The sequence below is a fragment of the Diabrotica virgifera genome, chromosome 8 (genome assembly GCF_917563875.1).
Source record: "Diabrotica virgifera virgifera chromosome 8, PGI_DIABVI_V3a".
Lineage (NCBI taxonomy): Eukaryota > Metazoa > Arthropoda > Insecta > Coleoptera > Chrysomelidae > Diabrotica > Diabrotica virgifera.
In genome coordinates this window covers 200,074,582-200,094,510 of record NC_065450.1, presented here as the reverse complement: position 1 = coordinate 200,094,510, position 19,929 = coordinate 200,074,582, and the positions used below count along the sequence as shown (strand labels likewise).

Sequence of the window (19,929 nt, the reverse complement as noted above, 5' to 3'; positions counted from 1 at the left end):
CAAAGTATACAAATTTATTAGTAATATCGATAAATATACAAAAAATAATAGATACATATAAATATTATAAAAATATTGACTTGTACATTTTAAATATCATACAAAACTATGGTAACATCTCTTGGGCAATATTTTATCAATCTTTTTTATCGGAATTCAAAAATATAATACTGCTTACAATTCCTGAAAATATTAATACAGAAATATTAATATTACGAGAATTAAGATCAAGATTTCAACGATCAAGCACCACTAGACAAGCACAAGCCACGAGGACACTGCACGCATGCCTTAAAGCTCTGAAATAACAAATAAATCTATCAATAAATAATATGCGAATCTTACGTGTTATATGAGGTGTTTCAAAAATCACGCAAAAGGTAATCGTGATAAAAAACGGTTTCATGACATCTCGTAACGCGACAGTTCGTAACACCGCAAATGGTAACGGGCAATCCGTAACGCCGTGAATTGGTAATGGCGACACTTACTGAAATTACTGATTACTGATAGCAATTTGGAAACAGAAGCGCATTCTGGAAGATTGGGCAACAGCAGTAATGGCTCCTTTATTTAAGAAGGGAGATAAAAAGGAATGTTCAAATTATCGAGGTATTTCCATGCTAAGTGTCTCGGCTGAGGTTTATGAACGAATACTGGAGATGAGACTGAGAAAGAAAGTGGAACATCAACTACACGATGCACAAAGTGGTTTCCGACCGGGGCACAGTGTCCAAGATCATATCTTTACTATAAGACAAATAACAAAAATTCCTTAATTTTGACAAAGATATATACTTACATGTGTTTCATAGACATGGAAAAAGCCTTTGACAAGGTACCCAGACATCACATTTGGAAAGCGCTTGAACAGTTCGATGTTGGAGTAGAACTAATTGATGCAGTAAAATCTATGTACTGGAAGAGTTGGAACATTGTGCGAGCATTAAACTGTGAATCAAACAAATTTACTACTACACAAGGAGTAAGGCAAGGTGGAGTTCGAGCCCACTGCTATTCATTATATACATGAATGAAGTAATAGAAAAATGCAGTAGAGTCACGAAAATTAGATTTAGGTTACCATCGATTAAAAAGTATAATTCTAAGTGAATGTGTATTTGCAGATGAAATTGCATTGATAGCAAGTTCAGAGAAATTACAATTTACAAAACAACCTAAATTTGTGGACGAGAGATCTTGCAGACAAAGGAATGAAAATAAATTTAGCAAAGACCAAAACTCTACTTATATCCAAGACACGTAAGATGGTTTGGTCATTCAAATAGGTTAGATCCACATAGGTAAGTCAAGTATGATATCTGACATTGCGCAGATGTATGTACGCGGATATTTCTCGCGCTGTCAACTGTCACTTGCCATTTGACTCAAAATGTTCTCATGTCAAATAATTTGATTTACAGTTGGAACAGGTTGTACTGAAAACAACTACAGGACCAAAGACGATCTGATTGTTATATTTTATTGCTTAAATTGCTTGGTAAAGTGGTCAGTAAAATCGGGATTAAGCACAGCAAATACCGAAAGAGGTCCTTGCCGAGAAAGATATTTAAGTACCTGTTGAATCAATGCCTCGACTTCCATGGTAAATATCACGATATCGGTTTTATAATATACAATAAACGAGGCACAAAAGTTTCGTCTTTCTACAATCTGCAAGCTAGTGACACGTTTTTATCCCGTTCTTCTACCCATAGATATAATAACAAGTAGATTAGGCCAGGTCCGAAAAGTATCGTAACCCGGAGCGTTCGGGTCGGTGGTCTATTTATCTCTCTCTACCGGCGCTTAGCTTTCTCTCTCTAGCATATGATGGCCGCTGCTCCTGTGTCTGCTCACACTCGTACGACAGACAAAGATAACTAGACCACTGTACTTGATATTGGCGTTACACCTCGACCTATATATGCATTGAGCGGCCTAAAACTAGCCTGTTCTATTGTTAATATATCTATGCTTGTAACCCCTTTTTTAATGACAAGTGACAGCTGGCAGAGCTACGTGTTGAAGGCTTTTCAACTATCAACAGGAAATTCAGTCAACGGTCACTTGGCTTATAACACAAAATGTCCACATATCGAACCGTTTGGTCTACCTTCGTCATGAATTTTCATTTTAATCTCAATATAGAGTGATTTTTGTTTGTTTTATCCTTATTTTTGTCAGCTCTAGTGGTCTGAGACATGTATATACAATCCTATCTGAAATAAATAATGTTCACATTCAAACTATTATATTTCTAGCAATAAGCAACACTAGAACAATTCGAAGATATATATACAATAGGCTACAAATGTACAAAAAGCAGCAATGCCTATAGTAAATGCAATTTAGAAATAGTTACGCAAATTTTGAAATATGTACATATCTCAAAATCGGACTGACTTGTAGAATACCTCGTGGTTTCTTTGAGGATTACTAAGGAATAGACAGAACATAAAAGGTCGGTATAAGATTTGAGTTTGCTATAGGCTGTTGTTCAGAAATGTTTTTCTCACTCATAAATTTTCTCATTTTTCCTGAAACGCCAAAAAAATATATGCTTTCATTTTGTTGCTAAAAAATGCTAAACATAAAAAACTGGACGATAAAGTACTGAATAAAATACTGGATAAAATAAACGGATCACTGTAGTACAGGTACATTATTATTAGTAGCTTACATTCATGTGAAGACTTTTTTCAACAATTATTTTATTAACAAGTGAAGCATAGAACTGATATTTAAAAAAGAGGACGAAGGCAAAAACTTTAAGGGATCCAAAATATCTTAGAACATTTTAGGTATTTTTTTGACTTGCGGGAACCAAATGTCAAGCTGAAAGCAAAAGTGGACTGTTGAAGTTCCTTGCAACGCTTTTTTACTAGCCGTCCATTCTCCCCGTGATTAACAGTTCGTCCTCGTGAACCGCTTTTTTTATAGTTTATGCTCAGAACTGCGTTGCCAAGAATGAGTTTGATCGGTAATATAAGCAGCGGCATTCATTTCTAAAGCGTAAATCATTTGGTAATACAAAAAGTCAAGCTTAAGGTACCTCTGGAAGTAAAATACCAGCGATTCCTTACCTGTCGTCTGCTGATCTTTTCGTGGTATGCTCCAGTAACAGTTTATGTCGAGTACCTGTTGCTATAAGCATCTAATTTGTTGTTCCTCTGTCTGTAATAACTTCTTTAAATAATCAACCCACGCATCCTTTTGGAAGGGGTCGGGTATATTAATTTCTTCACCTTTTTGACCTCTTATAAACCGCCACATTTCTTTTTGTAAAGCATAAAAATCATGCTCCAGTTCTTTTGACAACCGTTCCTAGTGCTCGTTTTAATTCTTCTTACACGTGCATCTGTTTAATTTCTTATTATATACGTACTTTTGTTGTATTTTGTTTGATACCTATGTACTGCAGGTGAACTTTTTTCTTTTCCACGAGTATCTGACGATGCAGGAATATGCTGTAACAACGTTGCAAAATTCTATTGATATCTACCGATTCATATGTATATATAGGATTGATGAATTGTGTCATATATTGGCTTTAAATGCATCTAAGCGACAGCAAAGCTTTGCTGAAATCTTAAATTCTTCGCAAATTTCGACAGCTCAAAATTACAGAAAACGATTCTATCGAATCGTATTTCGTTTATGGTGATCAGAGTATGTAGATGGCACTTTTGTAGCTATCCACTTGAAGTACGAAATAGCAAGAGATATTCTTTGGCCGTGTGGATGTGAGTTTGTATCAGCCCGCGTCTCATGTACCAATATTAGTGCCCTTACATCCACAATTTGGGAATGGAATAGATAACATAAATATGTTTTGAATAACAGATCTGTGTCTGCGAATTACCTAGAAACCTCTAAAATATTTTCAGTATCGATCGAATATAGTGATCGACTGGAACAGATACAGATTACGTTAACCTCCGCATTGAATATCGTCTGTGTCTGTTGCAATTACAGTCAAAACTTCAAAAAGAAACAATTCAAGACCACCACTTATTAACTCCAAAAACAAGTGAATGTTTGATTGCGTAAATGCATGGGAAAAGGAAAAATAACTAAACAAAGTATACAAATTTATTAGTAATATCGATAAATATACAAAAAATAATAGATACATATAAATATTATAAAAATATTGACTTGTACATTTTAAATATCATACAAAACTATGGTAACATCTCTTGGGCAATATTTTATCAATCTTTTTTATCGGAATTCAAAAATATAATACTGCTTACAATTCCTGAAAATATTAATACAGAAATATTAATATTACGAGAATTAAGATCAAGATTTCAACGATCAAGCACCACTAGACAAGCACAAGCCACGAGGACACTGCACGCATGCCTTAAAGCTCTGAAATAACAAATAAATCTATCAATAAATAATATGCGAATCTTACGTGTTATATGAGGTGTTTCAAAAATCACGCAAAAGGTAATCGTGATAAAAAACGGTTTCATGACATCTCGTAACGCGACAGTTCGTAACACCGCAAATGGTAACGGGCAATCCGTAACGCCGTGAATTGGTAATGGCGACACTTACTGAAATTACTGATTACTGATAGCAATTTGGAAACAGAAGCGCATTCTGGAAGATTGGGCAACAGCAGTAATGGCTCCTTTATTTAAGAAGGGAGATAAAAAGGAATGTTCAAATTATCGAGGTATTTCCATGCTAAGTGTCTCGGCTGAGGTTTATGAACGAATACTGGAGATGAGACTGAGAAAGAAAGTGGAACATCAACTACACGATGCACAAAGTGGTTTCCGACCGGGGCACAGTGTCCAAGATCATATCTTTACTATAAGACAAATAACAAAAATTCCTTAATTTTGACAAAGATATATACTTACATGTGTTTCATAGACATGGAAAAAGCCTTTGACAAGGTACCCAGACATCACATTTGGAAAGCGCTTGAACAGTTCGATGTTGGAGTAGAACTAATTGATGCAGTAAAATCTATGTACTGGAAGAGTTGGAACATTGTGCGAGCATTAAACTGTGAATCAAACAAATTTACTACTACACAAGGAGTAAGGCAAGGTGGAGTTCGAGCCCACTGCTATTCATTATATACATGAATGAAGTAATAGAAAAATGCAGTAGAGTCACGAAAATTAGATTTAGGTTACCATCGATTAAAAAGTATAATTCTAAGTGAATGTGTATTTGCAGATGAAATTGCATTGATAGCAAGTTCAGAGAAATTACAATTTACAAAACAACCTAAATTTGTGGACGAGAGATCTTGCAGACAAAGGAATGAAAATAAATTTAGCAAAGACCAAAACTCTACTTATATCCAAGACACGTAAGATGGTTTGGTCATTCAAATAGGTTAGATCCACATAGGTAAGTCAAGTATGATATCTGACATTGCGCAGATGTATGTACGCGGATATTTCTCGCGCTGTCAACTGTCACTTGCCATTTGACTCAAAATGTTCTCATGTCAAATAATTTGATTTACAGTTGGAACAGGTTGTACTGAAAACAACTACAGGACCAAAGACGATCTGATTGTTATATTTTATTGCTTAAATTGCTTGGTAAAGTGGTCAGTAAAATCGGGATTAAGCACAGCAAATACCGAAAGAGGTCCTTGCCGAGAAAGATATTTAAGTACCTGTTGAATCAATGCCTCGACTTCCATGGTAAATATCACGATATCGGTTTTATAATATACAATAAACGAGGCACAAAAGTTTCGTCTTTCTACAATCTGCAAGCTAGTGACACGTTTTTATCCCGTTCTTCTACCCATAGATATAATAACAAGTAGATTAGGCCAGGTCCGAAAAGTATCGTAACCCGGAGCGTTCGGGTCGGTGGTCTATTTATCTCTCTCTACCGGCGCTTAGCTTTCTCTCTCTAGCATATGATGGCCGCTGCTCCTGTGTCTGCTCACACTCGTACGACAGACAAAGATAACTAGACCACTGTACTTGATATTGGCGTTACACCTCGACCTATATATGCATTGAGCGGCCTAAAACTAGCCTGTTCTATTGTTAATATATCTATGCTTGTAACCCCTTTTTTAATGACAAGTGACAGCTGGCAGAGCTACGTGTTGAAGGCTTTTCAACTATCAACAGGAAATTCAGTCAACGGTCACTTGGCTTATAACACAAAATGTCCACATATCGAACCGTTTGGTCTACCTTCGTCATGAATTTTCATTTTAATCTCAATATAGAGTGATTTTTGTTTGTTTTATCCTTATTTTTGTCAGCTCTAGTGGTCTGAGACATGTATATACAATCCTATCTGAAATAAATAATGTTCACATTCAAACTATTATATTTCTAGCAATAAGCAACACTAGAACAATTCGAAGATATATATACAATAGGCTACAAATGTACAAAAAGCAGCAATGCCTATAGTAAATGCAATTTAGAAATAGTTACGCAAATTTTGAAATATGTACATATCTCAAAATCGGACTGACTTGTAGAATACCTCGTGGTTTCTTTGAGGATTACTAAGGAATAGACAGAACATAAAAGGTCGGTATAAGATTTGAGTTTGCTATAGGCTGTTGTTCAGAAATGTTTTTCTCACTCATAAATTTTCTCATTTTTCCTGAAACGCCAAAAAAATATATGCTTTCATTTTGTTGCTAAAAAATGCTAAACATAAAAAACTGGACGATAAAGTACTGAATAAAATACTGGATAAAATAAACGGATCACTGTAGTACAGGTACATTATTATTAGTAGCTTACATTCATGTGAAGACTTTTTTCAACAATTATTTTATTAACAAGTGAAGCATAGAACTGATATTTAAAAAAGAGGACGAAGGCAAAAACTTTAAGGGATCCAAAATATCTTAGAACATTTTAGGTATTTTTTTGACTTGCGGGAACCAAATGTCAAGCTGAAAGCAAAAGTGGACTGTTGAAGTTCCTTGCAACGCTTTTTTACTAGCCGTCCATTCTCCCCGTGATTAACAGTTCGTCCTCGTGAACCGCTTTTTTTATAGTTTATGCTCAGAACTGCGTTGCCAAGAATGAGTTTGATCGGTAATATAAGCAGCGGCATTCATTTCTAAAGCGTAAATCATTTGGTAATACAAAAAGTCAAGCTTAAGGTACCTCTGGAAGTAAAATACCAGCGATTCCTTACCTGTCGTCTGCTGATCTTTTCGTGGTATGCTCCAGTAACAGTTTATGTCGAGTACCTGTTGCTATAAGCGAACCCGAGGAATTAGAAATAGTAGGAGGGAACTACGTATTCACCGAAACTAAACATTCGCTGCAGACGAAAAATCGCTCCCTGCATTACCTGACAAGGTCTTGCCAACCTTGCCAGCTTCTTTCGAAGACAAAAACCTCGGCAGTAATATAATAAACTAGCTGCTGATTTCAGAACAGCGAAAATCCATGAAGGTTAGGAGAGGTATAGTCCAGAGTAAGGCTATGGTCTCTAATAGACGCTGTAGGCTGCGTACAGCGTCACGCTGTAGGAAAATTGTTCATTTTCGTTACTTTTAATAAACTTTGAAGGACAAAATATATCTTACAACCGAATATAGTTAAAAAGGAGTAATTCTAAAGCAAATCAAATTACGGGGTAAGTTTAACTAACCACCGAATTAGCCGGTTGTCTTCAATAGATGACGTAGGCTGCGTACAGCGTCTATTGGAGACCATCGACTAAGTCGTGTTTGTAGCGGGGAAAGTTTATGAATACTTCCAGGAATCTCAAGAGATAAATAAAAGAAGGAAATACTTAGAATGAAAAATAAAATGAACGCCGCATTTGACGTGGAAGCAACGCTAAGAAAAAGCGTCAATCTATATGATCTACTTATCAGGAAGGTGAGTCAACTTCATGCAGAAGAGTTCTCCAATGTATCAAAGGATTTTTCTGCAGATCCTAACTAAAATAGGATATAAAGATAATAAGTTAAAATGGTTGAAAGTTGTGGCTAAGCTATACGAACTTCCTGCTCCTGATTCCCTGAGCCCTTGTCAGAGCGTGGTGACACTCCATTGGCTGTGATCTTGTGACAGATGGACGGCTTCATGTAGGGATTTTCCCACCAAAGATTTCATTTGGTCTACCCATCATGTTGGAATGACACATCCGAATTGTGACAAGTCTCTACTGGAATCAGACAGTCAGGGTAAAAGTCGGCAATGCGTCCATAGAGACCATTGATATCAGAAAAGGTGTGCGACAGGGATGTGTTCTCTCCCCTCTCCTTTTTAATATTTACTCCGAACAAATTAAAAAAAAAGCACTGGATGAAGCAAACGAAGGCATAAAAATCAATGGAGAATTGACAAATAACATCCGATATGCAGATGATACAGCCGTACTTGCCAGTAGCATCGATGAACTTCAGTACCTTATGGACAGGGTACACAGAGCGAGTGAAGAAAGAGGACTTAACCTCAACATAAATAAAACAAAATGGATGCTGGTCAGCAAAACTCAAAAACCTGCCAGACAATTGAAAATAAAAAACCAATTAATTGAACACGTTGACTCGTATGTCCCCACCTTGGAACAGTCGTCAACTCGAAATGGGATCAAACAACCGAAATACGATCTAGAATTGAAAAGGCCAGAGCAACATTTAACAACATGAGAAATATATTCACCCATTCCGACATATCTCTCCCGCTAAAAATACGGCTACTAAAATGCTATGTATTTCCAGTCTTGCTGTATGGCGCAGAGGCATGTACACTAACGGAAATATTAATGAGGAAGCTGGAGGCATTCGAAATGTGGGTGTATCGACGTGTCCTCAAAATATCCTGGACGACTCATACCACCAACGTAGAGATATTGCGCCGAATGAGAAAACAAAAAGGAATATCTTTCACAATTAAGAAACGGAAACTTGAATACCTCGGTTATATTATGGGACATGATAAATATCATATACTCCAACTGATAATACAGGGTAAAATAGAAAGCAAACGCGGACCCGGAAGAAGAAGACACTCATGGCTTCAAAACTTACGGCAATGGTTTGGACTAACATCGATCGAGTTATTCAGAAACGCCGCAAACAAAATTAAAATTGCTATGATGATAGCCAACGTCCGCAACGGAGAAGGCACATGAAGAAGAAGAAGATCAGTAGTTCTATAGTTTCCGTTCTTGTTGAACTTATGGCTGAAGTAATTTAGGTATGCTCGGTTTACTTTTAGTGAGGCCTGCTTAGCTCTGCTATTTTTTTAGTGTTGTTTCCTGTTGTTGCGGTATGTAGCATGTGGATCCACAGTATGCTCTCCACGCATAGATTTTACGTTTATTACGGAAGTTTTCCATCTTCTTTCAACCAGAAATCCGGAAAATGGCGAGCTATGTCTTCTCGCCTGCAGAACTATAGGAAGAAGCCTTTTTATAAAAACACGAGAACATGAAATGGAATAATACTACGGGTTGTTGTTGGAAATTAATGTTAAAAAAGTAATGTTAGTGATGCGTTTATTTTAACCAGATATTTATATCGGTGTATCTTATTTAACCATGAAAATATGTTGGATGTCGTTATAGTAGAAAAAAACCATTACCAAAAGCATTTTTATGAATTTGGTACTAAAAATAAGATGAAAGGAATGGGAAAAGAAGTGGATAATGATTAACAAGTACTGAGGCCACCTCTCTAATCTAATTGTCTAATCACTTAGACTAAGGGCCGGTTGTTCGAACGATAATCAAAAATGATCTTTATCGAATATTTAATTGCTGTCACAACTGTCAATGTCAACTTTGATGGGTTGCTGAAAACATAATTATTGATTACAATTATGAAATTAGTTAATCAATTATGTTAATAATTGTTATGTTAATTGATTAACTAATCTCATAATTATAATCAATTATGTTTTCAGCAACCCAACCAAAGTTGACACTGACAGTTGGTGACAGTAATTAAATATTTGATAGTGATCATTGTTGATTAGCGTTCGAACAACCGGCCCTAAGACCATTAGACTAACTTGGGATTCTAACATACTACACCGTAGCAGATACTATAGATAATAGCGGCAGTAAAAAGTTAAATAAGAACATAATATAAACAACATGCGTAACGGTACGATTCCTACATCGACTGCAGGCGGCAGTTGCAGTTGTCTCCGTGAAAGACGTCACTATTTTGCACTATTAATTTGTATGAGACTGATTCCGACATCTAACTGCAATTCCTGTCCGGCAGAACGTCAGTTGCTGATAATTATACAAATTAATAGTGCAAAGTAAATATGTATGTCATGGTAACAACTGTAACTGCCGTCTGCAGTCGTTGTCGGAATCGCACCTTAAGCTTGATAATGTGTTGTAGAATTGAAACGATAGTAACAAATTAAAGTTAGAACCTTAAGGACCAGTTGTTCGAACGCTAATCAACAATGATTATTATCAAATATTTAATTACTGTCACCAACTGTCAATGCCAACTTTGATTGGGTTGCTGAAAACATAATTATTGATTACAATTATGAAATTACTTAATCAATTATGTTAATAATTGTTATGTTAATTGATTGACTAATCTCATAATTATAATCAATTATGTTTTCAGCAACCCAATAAAAGTTGACATTGACAGTTGGTGACAGTAATTAAATATTTGATAGTGATCATTGTTGATTAGCGTTCGAACAACCGGCCCTAAGGCGGCACACATAGTGGACGCGGTTTCCGCTTACGGGCAAACCGCGCGGTTCACGCGCGCGGGTATGGTAACACAGTGAAGACGGGTAAAAGCGAGAGAGATCGTTCAAATTTGTCAGTTGCGTCTACTACTTATAGCAAAATGTCATCTTCCGATGACGATATAATTGCTTTAGATTATGTTTTGACTAACTTCCTATTACATCCTATTAATCGAGAAAGATTAATTTCTGGAGAATATCATCATCTATTTCAAAAATTAAAAGAAGATAATGAACGATTCTTCCAGTATATGAGAATGACTCAAGAGACTTTTAATTATATTTTGGAGAAAGTGGAGTATCGTTTAACTAAAAACTGGTGTAATTTACATAAATACATATTTACATATTCATTGTAAAATCACTGAACTCGCGCGACAAAAAGAGGGAATAAGCTAAATTCTCATTCTAGTAAAAGCGGTCACGCGGGTTAAAGCGGTTGGCCCGCGCGAACCTGCTTTGACTATGTTCGTGTACATTTAAACACGTGCATTCATTTTAAAAACGTTTAAAAGCGGGTCCGCGCGGTTTAACCGTAAGCGGAAACCGCCTCCACTGTGTTCGCCGACTTAGATATATATATACCTCGTCCAATTTACTTACCGTTGCACGTCATCCGCGCCATAGCCTGTGACACGATACCAACACGAAATATTTAGGCGGTGGGTGTGTTCTTTTTTAGAATCAAAATGATTCTAAAGGGGAACACACCTACCGCCTAGATATTTCGTGTTGGTATCGTGTCCAGGCTATGGCGCGGATGACGTGCAACGGTAAGTAAATTGGACGAGGTATAAGATAGTTATAAGCAAAAAAGATAGAAAGAGGAACGAGTGATAGAATGTAGTAAGATAGATAAAGAATTGGAAAGATAAGAAGAAAAATATGTCTTACAAACAACAAAACAAACTCAGACAAAATTTAAAGTTCGTTTAACTCACTTTATTTAACATCACTTTTCATGATTAAATAAGACAAATAAACAAAAAATTGTTACTGCTAGATCAGTAAAAAATCGATCTTTTTGTAAAAGATTTATTCTGAAAAATATAAAATATAATTTAAAAAATCCTAAAGCATTTAATAAAATCTATCAGGTAATGAGGGTGGCATACCTGGAGGAGGTGGTGGGGCGGGCCTGGAGAACACTGGAGGGGGCGTAGACAGTCTGTAACCTACAACAGAATGACATACAATAAAATATCTTAAAATTCCCCCAGATTTACGGATATTTTGTTGACAGTTCGTGTATATTGTCATCAATAGTGGAGAAACAGAAACCAATGTTTTTGATAAAGATTAGGAGATATCAATTTGTCATAAGATCTGGAGAAATTTTTCTCTGCATCTTAAACGCGATTGTGAAGTGAATTTTAGTTTCGCTCACGGCTAGGTCCGTTTAAGGTCTACCAAGTGAAAGTTGGCTAAAAAATATTCCCAAATCCGGGAAAAAATTACAAATTACCATATCTGGATATATCTAACACATTGGCGCTATCGATGCGCTGTTGCCTAAATATCCCTAAATCTTCGGATTTAATAAATTTTTATACGGGGCGCGCGTAAAATATGAAAACATAAAGATATCTGTAACACCCCATAATATGACATAGTAACAAAATGTTGGTTATGCAGTTATATTATATTAGACTGAGCCGAGATAGGTAAAATTGGCTAATCATTTTAAACACCGTAAGAGTCTATAACTTAAATACAGTATGCGGCAAAATTAATAAACAGTACTGAAATGAATATTTAAATGTTTATGATTATTTATATATCTAGTACCTATACATGGTATAGCCTTGCACACATTATTCACGACGACGCACGTTCCCGAGAAAACAGATGTTGAAGATGCCCTCTGATCAGTGGCGGATCTACGAGGAGGAAAAATAAGGAAATTTCCCCCCTAACAAGATCCAAAATTAAAGAAAAAAATTGCTCAAACATAAACATATATTTTCTGACATGAAACCGAAACCACAGAAGGACAAATTCAACCCAATAAACACCTAGTTAGGAAAATTAAGGGAACTAAATGCCTATAAGTTATTATTTATGTCTTTTATGTAATCCGAGTTTATCTTTTTTATGTCTTTTGGTTGGTTTTTCATTGGAAGTTCCCTCATAAGGCAAAATTTTCTCATCCCAAGACAAATTTCTAGATACGTCACTGCCTCTGGCACGAAAAAATCTTTAATTCTAGTCCGCAATTCCGAAATAGCAGACGGTAGATCAGTTTCGACTCCTCAGCATTCCCATATGTACGCATCTGCTGGCGTTAGTTCTGGTGAATGGAAACTCCCAAAATGATCGCGCAGTATTCGAAGAGACTCACTGGCAGTGTGACAGGTTGTCCCATCCTGCTGAAACCATTGTTGATTTTAAGCTTGGACCATTTTCGTGACCTTTTCCGTATGACCGAAAATAGTACTCTACCATAAAAAATTTTTCTGCAAAACGGAGAACCATTCTGAAGCATTTAACATTATCATGACATTCACATACGTTATAACGAAACAACTCAGTAGGTTTCGGCGCCTGACACATACAAAGTACCCCGCACAAACCTTATGGAAATTAGGTCCCAGTGGATTTCGTTCATACTTTGGGCATTGATTATAAATATACCATTGATTATAAAATATATGTAGTTATTAATCAATGCTTTGGAAAAATACTGTTTGAAGCATTGAAGGATTTTCAAGATATAGAGGCACAAACTCGAAAAATTATAAGATTTACTGGGTATTCCAATTCCCTGAGTTACTGGTTATCTGGCAACATGTAGAAGTTTGGATCAAGGAAAAGTACTAGTAGTCTAGGATTTTTTCCTGGCTATCCAATGGCGACCTTTACTTTGACCTTGACCTTCAACGGACGTCATCTTCTAGAGTTTCGAGGGTTTTCGGCATTAAATTGATATAAACAGATTACTCATGGGTTTTTTGGATCGCTAAACACGAATATGCCATCAGAATTGACCTCCGGAGGCGTGGCGGCGAGGGCCACTGCAAGGGACGTCATCTTCTAGAGTTTCAATGGTTTTCGGCATTTAATTGATGCAAATGAATTACTGGAGGGTTTTTTAAGGTCATTAACACGAATATGCCACCAGATCCGACTCCTGGAGCACCTGGTTTCCAAGGTCAATGAAAGGGGCTCCTGGAGTTTCGAGGGTCTTTGGTACTACATTAATGCAAATGGATTAGTTATAGGTTTTTGATAGATTACACAGGAGCACTTAGTGCCTAAGACAGGTTATCTTCTGTAGTTAAAAACCTAAGAGTAATCCATTTGATTCCTCCGGAACTCCAGAAGATCACCTGTCTTAGGCACCAGGTGCTCCTGTGTCTGTGCTGATCACGCATTCATGTTCAGCAACCCCAAAAACCTAACTAATCCGTTTGCATTAATGTAGTACCAAAGACCCTCGGAACTCCAGGAGCCCCTTTTATTGACCTTGGAAACCAGGTGCTCCGGGAGTCGGTTCTGGTGGCATATTCGTGTTTAGTGACCTCAAAAAACCCTCCAGTAATTCATTTGCATCAATTAAATGCCGAAAACCATCGAAACTCGTAGAATATGACGTCCCTTGCAGTGGCCCTGGCCACCACGTCCTCCAGAGGTCAATTCTGATAGCATATTCGTGTTTAGCGAAACTCCAGAAGATGACGTCCGTTGAAGGTCAAGGTCAAAGTAAATGTCGCCATTGGATAGCCAGGAAAAAATACTAGACTACTAGTATTTTTCCTTGATCCAAGCTTCTACGTGTTGCCAGATAACCAGTAACTCAGGGAATTGGAATACCCAGTAAATCTTATAATATTCCGAGTTTGTGCCTCTATATCTTGAAAATCCTTCACGATTGAGTTGTGTCCATGAGAATTTTTTGTCAGGATGCTTCAAAGAGTATTTTACCAAAGTATGAACGAAATCCACTGGGACCTAATTTCCATAAGGTTTGTGCGGGGTACTTTGAGGCATACGAATTTCAGTACTGTTTATTTTACAGCATACCGTAGTAGAACCTAAAAAACGTACGAGCATTATGCCGTCACTTTTCAGTGACACATGCGACGACAGTGCCGCATCAAGTTTTACACTTATGGACGGGATAAATTAATTAAAGGGTACCCCACTCACTCCCAGAATTCAATTATTTTCATTTTTTTAAGTTCTGTGATTAAAAAAAAGACTCAACGCAATACTGTAATAAAAGATTGTAAAATATACGGGTGATCCCATTTAAAAATAAGTATATTATCCGTATATTTCAGAAACTGTACATTTGGAAAAGTCGAATAGATAAAATTTTAAATCGCTGGTCCATTATACCAACATTTTGTTACTACATATATCATATGGGGTGTTACAGATATCTTTAATTTTACATTTCCATACTTTATGCGCACACTGTAGTTTTATACATTGTAAATAACAGTTAGTATTGGAGCTGAGAAACATAAAACTGTTAGATATTACTTTTTTTGGTGGTGGCGGTGGGCCTGTTAGGCACTGCTGGTTTGTAATGAACCGCTTCTTCTTCTGTACTGGTAGCGCTACCGGAAAATTTCATTGAACAGTCTCCTATGATATCCAAAGCCATTCTACATGCTTGGAACGTCGCCATCTTCTCTTCTCGCTTCCTTACTTCCTCTGGAGATTCTTCTAACAATTCAACCTGAAACATTTTGATGAAGTAAAAATCATTCATAGAACAAGTAATTGGACTTAGTAAGTCCTAGGTTTTCACCCAAAGTGATCGAAAGTATAACCGGAAGTCGATATTTGAACTCTCCGTGTAACTTTGCGTCGATTGATATACTATTTCACTAATTTTGAGTCATTTTTACTAAAGGTTCGGTCATTTAAATTGCTTAAACGGAAATAACTTCAAAACCGGAACTAAAGATTCAAGCTCGACTTTTCAATACAATTCGATTGATATGTCACATGTACTATTTCTGCGAATATAATATGGCACTTCCGGTTAGAACTTTTTAACCGGAAATGGTATTAAACCCAAAATTATACACTTGTTCTCATCTTGCTAAGGCACATCGAGTAATATATCGCTTATACTATTTCGGTGACTTTAAAACGGTACTTCCGGTGTCAACTCTAAAACCGAAAGTCCCCGGTCAAATTTCTCATCTTTAATACCATCCTTGGGTTATAAGCTTTTATCCGACACCTGATTTTGATTTGTCATTCTATCTGTATTAATGACGGACGAGTTATATTCGCGGACGGACGGACAGACAGTCATGAAACCGGAAGTGTATATTTGTTCTCGTCTTGCTAAGGCGCGTCGAATAATATATCGTTTGTACGATTCCGATGACTTTGAGACAGTACTTCTGGTTGCATTTCTAAAACCGGAAGTGCAAGATCAAATTTTTTATCTTTAATACCATCCTTGGGTTATAAGCTTTCATTCGACACCTAATTTGTCATCATATCTGTATTAATAACGGAGAAGTTATATTCGCGAACGGACGGACAGTCATGAAACCGGAAGTGTATATGTGTTCTCGTCTTGATAGGGCGCGTCGAATAATATATCGTTTGTACTATTCCAGTGACTTTAAAACAGTACTTCCGGTTGTATTTCTAAAACCGGAAGTCCTATGTCAGATTTCTGACCTTTAGTAGCATCCTTAGATTATAAGCTTTCATTAGATACCTCATTTGTCATTCTACCTGGTATAATGACGGAGGAGTTGTGTTTACGGACAGACAGACAGACAGACGGACGGACGGATGGACGGACGGACGGACGTGGATAATTCAAAGTTTTCACATTTTTTCAAAATTGGGTGAAAATAATAACAACACACTAGAATAACATCATTTCCCTTGACTAAGTAGCACACACTCACCTGGTCATCTTGGGCATATACGCTGACTAGAAGTTCTTCAAAAACATACTTTTTGGTGTTCTTAATGATCATATGTGTAATAATCTTTGGTACTAAGTCTTTGGTGGCCTTGGTTACTATAGACATGTAGCTCTCTACTAGATTCCTTATCACTTCAACTTGTCTTTTAAGCTGAGGGTCTACATCTTCTTGAATATCGATCTGTAAAGCGCAAATGACATAACGGAATATGCAAGATCTCGCAAGAGAGTGTATTTTTTTCGCAATAACTTGTAGTAGTGAATATTATTAAAAAACTTACACTTTCGTCATCAGATTCTTCGTTGTTATTCAAAAGTTTCTGAGGATAGACACCCGCTCTCAAAAAAGAAGCTTTCCAGGAATCCATGTCGTCCACAGAGTTACAGCTCAGTTCTAGCTGTTTATAATCCTAAAACAATAGGGAACTATCAAAGATAAAAAAAAGTTGTTTTTGTGTTCCGTTTGGCCCCTAAAGACGATTCTAAATTCAAAGTAAAGCCCAAAACGCGTCGTGACGTCATATGGTTGTGTGTTTACATTCTGCACCAACAAAGTAAACAAAATTGTATATAATTTTAAATTAGACATTATAAACGTCAGTAGAAAATATGTTTGATCGTTTGATTTATTTTAAAAATATAGAAAACTTGTACTTTTACAAAATGGCACTAAACAACATTTATACTGTATTCTTTTATTTTCCATAGTAAACTTTCTTTCCTTTTCTTCAAAAACTGTATCAAACTCCAATGTCAACAAACTGGTATATATTATTACAATGACATACGATAAATGTCATCAGAATATAAATTTTTCCCTTATTCCTCAACGATGAGCTGGCCAAATACTCAAGTCGGTGGAGGCCAATAAACTAAAGAAGAAGAACAATATGCCTAAATATAACCATAAAGTTACACTATGTGACGTCACGGGTCGTTTTAACTATTTTTTTAAACCAAAGAATTTGTACTTCTAAGTTATTATGAGTTTTTCAAGCGTGAAATTTTGGAAATTTCATTTTTAAACAAAACTGAACATTATTATGTAATAAAAAAATCTGAAAAATCCCTAAATACTACCCATGTACTTGTTCAACGGCAAACTAGTGTTACATTTTATTTTAAAGTTAAGTTAAAGTGTTTATGTGTGCCGTGGTATATTATGTTAAATAACACGTATCAGTCCAACTGTCATATGTCAAAATATGTTCTATGATGCCACAACGATAATATAAATGTCAACTATTATGAATATCTAAAGTATATCTACCTTATTTTATTCACTGTTTGGAAAAAAGTTCCTTACATTCTTGGGTAATGGTTGTTGCGGTCTAATGTGTTATTTTTAATTGTTGCAACCGATATATTAAAATTTTCTTCGAAATGTTTCAAGTTGTTTCTTATCTTGTCATATGTCAACTCCAATGTCACTTGTCATGTATTTAAAATTGGCTAAAGAGTTGATCATCAACTCGAAATTCCTAACATAAGTAGATACGAAATACCACGTCAATTACCTTATAAACATTAGAACCATGCGGGTAGAACAACGCAAAAGTCGGTTTCCGATTTATAAACCCAGTCTCAACATCCCTTAACTTCAATTTATTGAGGGGTAGGATGTACTGGATCTCCTTTTCAGTCTCGTCTCGGTACCAAGCTAAACTATCCGAGGACAACACGTACCAGAAGCTCCTACCCTTAATTATACTGAGATTATGCAGCGTCATGTACCCCTTTCGGATCACTTGGTTGCCTAAATGATTGTTGTGGGTAGGTATGGTCTTCTTGGCTTGTGATTCAGCACTGAAAAGAAGATAGGAGGAATTTGTAAATAATTTAACATTAGCAGTAGTACAGTACAACCTGTGTTTACGGCCACCTGTCAAAACCGGCCACCTGAACTAGCCGGCCAGTTTCAAAGTTCCCCAAACCAAAATTTGTGGACTACAAAACCTGGTATTAGCGGCCACCTTTTTAAATCGGCCAATAGTTCTGTCATTTTTAGTGACCGTTATTGACAAGTTTTACTGTAGTTTAACAAACTGTTAGCAGTAGAGGGGATGATTTGGGTAATTTTTAAAGATGCATGGAAGGGTTCTGAGCCTTGGAAGGAATTATCACCTCTATTTTCAGATAAAGCAAAATAATAAACGTCTCAATGAGGTAAAGAAAGGTACAGCAGCTGGATCAGATGATATTCCTGGAGAAGTGTAAATATCTGATATACGGGTTTCTGGGAGGAGTAGGAGAGGAAGACCAAAGAAGACCTGGGGGGAGACGCTAAGGCAGGACATGTCGGTAAAGGGTAGCCGCACCATGAAAATATGGGAGAGAGTAATTGATAGACGTGATGAAACCGAAATATTCGATAATCAGTTTTCTGTATGCAAGACAAATCAACAACAGATGCAATCTAGATTGATACTGCCATTTATAAGCCCAGAATTGTAGACAGTCGAAGTCAGGCCCGGATCTAGAAATTAATATTAGGGGGGTCAGACGTACCGCAAATATTTTATTGTCCAGATTTAGCCATATTTAGCCAAATTCAGTCATCTCAGATACCTACGGTATCAAAAGAATTGAGCTCTGGTTGATAAAAAGAAATAATAAATAATAAAAGAAAAACTTATAGACTAAATACAATAGGGGGGTCCATGGACCCTGGGGTAGCCTTTTTGCTGCGCTACCCACATTAAAGAGCTGAATTGTTATTTCAGGCCTTACTGCAAAGGACTTGAGGACTGTGTTTCCAGTAGCGATGATTCTTACAGGCTGAAGAATGGATGAGGTCACAGAATTTAGAGCAAAGAAAGATTACACAACTTTTTTATTTGCGATTGTTATATTATAATTAGATTTAAAACGTGAGGCTCAACATGGCCTTTTGCACTATGATTTATGATGAATCAGAAAACCTTTTCTTTCGTGATCATTTGAAAATAGAATTAGTGAAAATGCCCGCGTTTATAAGTGAAAACTATCGCGGACCGCGAGAGACGATCTAGTCTGGTGTGAGTAAGAATTACTACTACGTTGTTTTACATATATTTTTTATTAGCCGGAGGCTGACGAGCTTACAAGAAATTAGAGCAAATAATGATTTTACACTAAGAAAAAGATGAATGTAAATTAAAATTAAATATTCTTATTATTTTATATATTTTAAAATTAATATTATGTTTCTGGAACATAGACTGCCCGCGTTGAAGTATTTACTTCAAAATGAAAGAAAAAGTGATCTGAGAAAATAAGTAAACTTAACTTTAAAGTGATACAAGAAATAATTACATATTC

The 19,929-nt window shown here is 36.3% G+C and overlaps 1 protein-coding gene across 19 annotated transcripts in view; it reads right to left on the bottom strand.

Annotated features, from left to right (window-relative positions):
- LOC114328241 (dynamin) overlaps positions 1 to 19,929 on the bottom strand; it is a 72,868-nt gene continuing 52,939 nt past the window's right edge. The window contains exons 10-16 of one of the 19 annotated variants that reach the window (XR_007700356.1): positions 18,147 to 18,435; positions 16,911 to 17,039; positions 16,610 to 16,810; positions 15,210 to 15,408; positions 11,837 to 11,896; positions 6,467 to 6,621; positions 1 to 183 (exon numbers count right to left, since the gene is read on the bottom strand). Coding sequence is in view for 10 of the 19 variants with exons in the window: in XM_050659598.1 (XP_050515555.1) it covers positions 6,521 to 6,621; positions 11,837 to 11,896; positions 15,210 to 15,408; positions 16,610 to 16,810; positions 16,911 to 17,039; positions 18,147 to 18,435 (979 nt within the window). In the remaining 9 variants the exon portion in view is untranslated. Of the gene's footprint in view, positions 300 to 802; positions 952 to 2,385; positions 2,541 to 4,081; positions 4,381 to 4,883; positions 5,033 to 6,466; positions 6,622 to 11,836; positions 11,897 to 15,209; positions 15,409 to 16,609; positions 16,811 to 16,910; positions 17,040 to 18,146; positions 18,436 to 19,929 lie in introns of those variants that run through there. The other 18 variants (XR_007700358.1, XR_007700362.1, XR_007700355.1 and 15 more) reach the window with 18 other exon arrangements.